This window comes from Hyperolius riggenbachi, chromosome 1, assembly GCF_040937935.1.
Source record: "Hyperolius riggenbachi isolate aHypRig1 chromosome 1, aHypRig1.pri, whole genome shotgun sequence".
Classification (NCBI taxonomy): Eukaryota; Metazoa; Chordata; class Amphibia; order Anura; family Hyperoliidae; genus Hyperolius; species Hyperolius riggenbachi.
This window is the reverse complement of record NC_090646.1, coordinates 40,424,364-40,431,375: the sequence shown is the minus strand read 5'-3', so window position 1 is coordinate 40,431,375 and position 7,012 is coordinate 40,424,364. Positions and strand designations below refer to the sequence as shown.

Below are 7,012 nucleotides of genomic sequence, written 5' to 3'. Positions count from 1 at the left end.
AGCAAACTTTAGTACTGGAAAGTAGCAATAAACTGAGTACAACTAGTAAACTGAGTACTATTGTATCCCAGACTGTGTTTGACTCGCTAGTTTTAGTTACCTGTCCATCAAAATCAGAAGGTGACCAAAAACACACTCAACTGTCATTGGACAGGCTTTGATGGTAAAGTGTTGAACATCTGATTTTGATAGACAGATATTTAAACTAGTGAGCAGTGACACTATTTCTTAAAATTTATTATCATTCTCGGGGAAAAAAGGGTATTTGCCACTACTGGGCTGGGAGGAAGCAGAAGTATGAGTGCTTGCGGTACTACCTTGTGATAGCTGGGTATACGTGGTAGTTTCCTCTGCAGAGGTGATAGGAAAAGAATGTGGTGGCTGGTAACCCTGGTATGACTGATTTGGAGATGGACCGTGGTATGGCTGAGTGGGAGATGGTTGCCATGCAGAGGGTGGCCTAGTGGGTGGTGCAGAGTAATCTAAGTGGTTTTTCACCGCATCAAGCAAACTGCATTGACAATGTATTAACCTGTGCCGTGGCACTTGTTCCATTAAAGGCAATAGTGACATCACCGAGTGATAAAGGCTGCTGCTTTGGTGATGCATCAAAAGGTCTATCTGTTGGCGATGTTGTTGACCCAAATTGTGTAGCTGCTCCTGAAAAAGCTGCCTTTCTTTGCGCAGCATCTCATTGGATTCGGCCAACTGAGTTCTCAGAGTGTCTATGTGTTGCTGGTATTGATGGGAAATAGTGCTACCTGATTTGTCCTGCAAACTTCGGGACACTATGGATTCCTGGTTTTTCATCATCCCAACAAGGCTTGACACTGCTCCAGCCATCTGCACATTGGCCGATCTGGCCTGACCGCGAGCAGCTGAAACCCGAGCACTTGCTTGCTTACGCAATGACTCAGCCGTGTTTGGACGCTGGGTGGGTGGTCCCTCACCAGGTGATTCAGGTTGTGCAGATGAGGCAGCTGAAACACTTGGCAGTTCATCGTCGGCAATGTCATCCAGATTGACAGTGGTCAGGGTGTCCATCGATGTGTCAGGTGACTCATCCAAAATTGACAGTGCTGGTCCATCATTTGAATCATCTAAAATGGCCTCAAAGTTATCTTCAGTGCTGTAGATAAAAAACAACATTTTGTATGAGAAAGTGAAAGTGTTTCAAACATCCACACCACCCCAACCACCCCCCCCCCCAAAAATGAAATAAATAAATTTACAAATTAAATAAAGGCAAGAGAGTGGATACATACCAAAGGTAAAATAAAAAATTATAACAAAAATAACTCACCCTCTATCTTGAACGAGAGGTCTAAGGAATCGCAGTAGAGGTGTGTGGCAATATGGGGTCCTTCGCGATGCACCACTCCCACTTCTTTGGTCTGCTTTTTCCGCCTTTAGTTCTTTAATGAAGCTGTCACGTATACTTCGCCATTTTGTCTTTATCTTTTCAACTGTGGAAACAAAACCAAATAACAATCTTGTCACTTTTTTTCTATAGTTTCCTTGCGACCGGACAAAGCTATGGAAGTCTACATCTCACTTTGGAAAGAGTTGGAAAGAGCACAATCAGTGCTATAGTGAACCGCACCAGCAGGGCGATATGGTGCAGTCTGGTTGCGAAGTACATGCCAGTTCCCGATTCTCGCAAGTGGGCGGAGATTGCCGACCTGTACTGGAACAGGTGCAACTTCCCAAACTGCCTAGGAGCCATCGATGGAAAACACGTTCGGCTACAGAAACCAGCGAGGAGCGGCAGTCTGTACTTCAACTACAAGAAGTACTTTAGTCTGGTCCTCCTGGCTGTGGCCGACGCAGACTATAATTTCATCTACGTGGACGTTGGCTCCTATGGCGGTTCAAGTGACTCGGGGATATTCCAGAGGTCCAGACTGCACCGCCTTCTCAATGACGATAAGCTGGACATCCCCGGGGACAAGCCTTGGCCTGGAACAACATCACCAAGCTACCCCTATGTTTTCGTCGGCGACGAGGCCTTTGCCTTATCACAACATGTGATGAGGCCGTTTGGGCAGAGAGGCCTCAGGCGCGAAAAACGCGTGTTTAACTACCGGCTGACCCGGGCTCGTCGCATGGTCGAGTGTACGTTTAGAATCATGTCGAACAAGTGGAGGATGTTCCACACGCCACTACAGCTGAGCCCTACCAACGCTACAGCTGTCGTGAAGGCGGCATGCATCCTCCACAACTTTGTTCGGCAGGAAGAAGGATACAACATTATGCACCTCGACCAGGATTATTTGCCCGGAATCCGACGGTTTGCAACAAGGGGTAGGCTACAGGCCCAGCAGAATCGGGACTACATGGTACGGTACTTCATGTCTAGAGAGGGACACATACAAGCCCAGGACATAATTGTTCCTCTCTAGTTATTTTGGACATTTTGAATGTTTTTTTGTTGGGGGGGGGATGTTTTTTTGTTGGGGGGAGGGGGGAGGAGGTTGGCTTTTTGTTACGTTTTATTTTAATATATTGTTTTCAAAATAAAATTTTAAAAATTGTTTTCAATGCTTGTTCACTGATGGGGATGGGGGGGGGGGGGTTTGGAGTGGGTGGCTTGGGGTGTTGGGTGGATAGGAGGGGCATTGTCGAATACAGGGGTGGGTGCCTTTGGAGGGGGAGAGGGTGGACATACAAGAGATGGTGAGATGGGGGGGTTGTAGTTAAGTGGCATTTTGGAGTGGGATGTGGAAAGAAAGGATGAGTGTCACTGGGGAATGGGGGGGGGGGGGGGATGTATGAGACAAGTGGCAATCAGGGGAGAGAGGGGGTGGTGGAGTGAAAAGGGGGTGGGTGGCGGCAGGTGAGAGTTGCAGTGTGGAGAAAACAGTTGGTGTTGGGGATGTGGCACTAAACATATATATAAAGAGCACATCACACTAGGCAACATGTATCATACACATTCCAGGGCACTCACCTTCTTTGCTCTGCTTCCTGGCTGCAAGCCGGTCATACTCGTCCACAAACTGCTTGGTGATGCGCTCCCATAACAGCTTGCAGTGTGGAAGGTCGCTGTGCTTCTCATGGCTCTTGTCGTAGAGCTCTGGGTACTCTTGGACAGCCATTATGAGGTCCTCCACGTTGATAAACCTCCTGGTGGCCATGATGGCTGCTCTCGTCTCTCCCAGCTTGTCAACAGGAAGCTGTCAGAGATGACGTTGAGGGGAGGAGAAGGAAGTTCTGGCAATCCGTGTTGGCATACGTTTTATGTTCAATTTTGTTTGTGAAGAGGGAGGTCCGTTTTGTCATAGGCTTTCATTATCCTCCGTGTATCCGGGTCCAGGAAAAATGCAGCAGGTCCGGACTGTCCGTTCAGTTTCTTTATACGTTTTACACGGATCACCCACGGACCCGTTTTTTCTTGGAGTGTGTACAGCTGCTATTTTTAACATTGGTATCCGTGGCTCCGTTTTTCATCCGGGACAAAAAACGTAGCTACGGATACGTTTTCAGAGCAAGTGTGAACGAGCCCTTAGGCGGAATTGCGCTGATCTAGATGAATATAAAAAAGAGGGGAAAGCCCTGCAAAAACGTTTAAAGGAACGTGGTTACCCTAATAGAATGCTGAGGAAAGCATATGTGCGGGCCTTAAAAACAGAAAGAGAACAATTACTTCGGAAAAAAGATAAAGAAAATTGTGACAAAAGTGATGTCACACGAATAATAACACGTTATGGAAGCCACTGGCAGCAGCTGCGTGAAATATTAGATAAAAATTGGGGAGTACTGTTATTAGACAATGATATAGCAAAAATAGTGGGGAGAGCCCCACAAATGACTGCTAGAAGATGCAGAAATCTTGGTGACATGTTAACAAGAAGTGAAATAGCGACTCCACGTCTGAGTAATTTAAAGGGAATGTACAGATGTTCAGGATGCAAGGTTTGTAGATTTGTCCAGCAGGGCAACATCTTTACTAATAGTGATGGAACAATAGAGTTTAAAATAAACAGTTTCATTAATTGCATGACTACAAGAGTCATATATCAGATTATGTGTCCATGCAATAAAATATATATAGGCAAAACGAAGAGAGAAGTGGGCTCCAGAATAAGGGAGCATGTAAAGAATATAGAGAAAAGGGAACAGTCCAGCCCTCTGGCGGTACATTTTGCAGAATGCCACCAGGGAAACCCCGAAGGACTGAAGTACAGGGGGATTTATAGATTACAAATTAGTGGGAGACGAGGCGATTTTGATAAAATTCTATATCAGAAGGAATGCATGTGGATTTATAAATGTGGTAGTTTAGCACCCCATGGCCTGAATTCGGACTTGAATCTAAAAGTATTCCTTTGAATGAAGCCCACAATCTCTCTGAAAAATAAACAACAATAAACAAATAAAAAATTAAAAATGATGGAGGTATGATGTGTAAGGTTGTAGTGAGGGGCTCGGCTTTCCCTTATTCTCCCCCTCACTCTCCCCTTTCCCCTTGTATGCTATTTAAAAATAGAAATGCAAATACCATAGTGACATCAGGGCTTTAGAGGGAGGCAATATGGCAGGGAAAGAGTTAAATTCAAAATCCTGCAGTGCACCAACTATAAAAGCCCACAAGATGGCAGCACTAGGGACTTGTGATTTTGATAAAGGCTGGAACGCAGCCGAAACGCGTAAATCCTTATTGGTAGCGCTGGGCCACCGTCTTAGGAGGAAGAGAAGGAGTGACGTCAGTAGGAAGACTGTGGGCAAGCCTTAGCGTGGGCCGCGGTGTGTTATTGAGCGACACCAGGAGGAGAGAGGCTTGGCGTGTCCCTCTCTGGCAACGCAACTCCTCGGCAGCGCAACTTTATGGCAGCAACCACATCCCCTGTCACAGGGAGACGTCCCTGACGGGGAAAGGAGAAAGACGCCCTCCATATCCAATAGCTCCCCCGCAACAGGAGCGGGGTAGAGCATGTAAGCGGTGACCAGCCCTCCAAGCCTGGACTCTGTATTGCACGGCCACTACTAGCACCCAGGAGGGAGCTGGGTAAGCACCCATTTATATCTGCATGTGAACCATTTACCTAGCGCATTGACACTTTAGAACTGGACATTGCTTTGCATACCTTGCCTTTGCCTCTGCTTTTGCCACAGACTGCATATGAAAAATTGGCTACCAACTGTAAGGACCTTACAAGATGGGATATCCCCTATGCAGATTTTAGATAGTATACCATTAGTGGGATCATTGCAGGTCTGTCAAAAAGTGCACTTAGGTTCAGGCAATGAGATCTACCTGAAGTGGTTCTTCTTAATTGCTGGGGGTGTCATGGGTGGTGATGTGAATCAGTGACTGGGATTTTATGGGGTCAGCATTTTTGGGACGGGCACAGTACTGTTAAGTGTATATTAATTGCGTAATAAAATCTTTTGTATTTTTGCTAAAAAACGGGTTTGAGCACCAAATTTCTAAATGTTCCAGGTGTGCTAAGCACATAATTGTACGTGATTTTTCTTATAATTATTGGGAGTGCTAAGCACTCAACATTAACCCATATTTAAAGGAACGGTGCCGGTCCCTTTATGATGCTTTAGGGGAGAGTGGGGGGGAGAAGGGAAGCCTGCCCGCGTATATGAGGATAGAGTGTGAGTGTCCATACCTACTATAACATGGCTTATTGTCCTGTGATTGAGTTGGAGGAAATGTCAGATATGGAGCCTCCCACAAGGCTGGAGGATAACCATAGTAAAAAAGATCTGAATAAAAGATTTAGAGAATATCAAAGAATAGCAGTAAAATTCATTCGGAGGAAATGGAATATAATTTATATGGATAAATATATTGCAGCAGAAATAATTCCTAGGGGTATACGAGAGAGGGTAGTGCCTGCATCGCATCTACTGACAGAGAGATTTGTACCGGATTGGCAAACAGAATGCATAGAACACGGGATTAAAGTAATGAAAATCATGGTTAGAGAGGAAAAAATACAAATTCTAGATCTAGAGAAATCCATGAATGAATATCTGGATCAATTAAACAAATACAAGGATAATCCTAAATTTGAAGAATACAATTTAAGAACTAAAAAGATCTTAGAAAAAGAACAAATGCAGGTAAAAAAGACAAAAGCAGAAAAAATGGTTCGTGACCAAAAAGATTGGAAGTCAGGTAATATTTTTAATTTAAGAAAGTTCCAAGGAAGTGATGACCCCAAAAAAGGTAAGTACAAGAGGAAGTTTAGGAAACAGAAAAAGGTGAGATGGGGTGAAACCACATATAGCTCCTCTGAAGGAATGAGTGACAGTGATGCCTCCACAGAAAGTGGTAACACAGGTAGTGGGGGGTCACAGAAAGAATCACGAGAAAAATCCATAGCAAATGAGGATGAGGAGGGGGATTTTTTAGCAGAACAGTTGGAATTGGAACTAGAAGAAGGTATGAGAACCAGATCAGGCACAGTACTGCGAGATGCAATCAGTTAGAGTCTTATAATGTTATTAACCTGACCGACCATGTATTAGATGAAAATCATTATTATGTATTAAGTATGGGTCTGACTTTCTGTCCCACCGCATTGGGCGACGAATTCGAAGTATACAAAGATATAAGTCTGTTCTTAAGACGAGTATTGTTAAGAAATATGCATATAGAAAAAATAAAAGAAAATGGTTCGAGCTCGGGCGACCTTATGCGAGGGGAGGAAGGTCATGACCAGGGATTAGTGGATATTGACGATTAGGATATAGATGAACTGTTAAATTCAAGTGAAGAAGTTCAGGAATTGACAGAAATACCTAATAAGAAGATGTACACAGAATTAAGAAATAAATCAGAATATATGCCAGCATTGACAACTAATCGCTCAACAGCGGTATTTATGGAATTAGTCAAACAAGATTTGAAGATGATAGATTGGAAGTCCTGGGGAGAAGGTAATCTCACCAGAGGTCAGAGAGTCGCCCTAGAAGAAATACGAGAATGGCATGATGTTGTCATCAAAAGGAGTGATAAGGGGGGCAACGTGGTGTTGCTCCCCTTGATCAAATA

General features: G+C 44.4%; 1 protein-coding gene across 1 annotated transcript; it reads right to left on the bottom strand.

Moving 5' to 3' along the window:
• Positions 1–228: 228 nt before the first annotated feature.
• On the bottom strand, positions 229–3,186 carry LOC137546948 (uncharacterized). Its single transcript, XM_068270064.1, has 3 exons — positions 2,951–3,186; positions 1,304–1,466; positions 229–1,129 (listed from the first exon to the last, which is right to left on the bottom strand). The coding sequence occupies exons 1-3, from the start codon at positions 3,135–3,137 to the stop codon at positions 229–231; spliced, it is 1,251 nt and encodes a 416-aa protein (XP_068126165.1). The 5' UTR covers positions 3,138–3,186.
• Between the last annotated feature and the right edge of the window lie 3,826 nt (positions 3,187–7,012).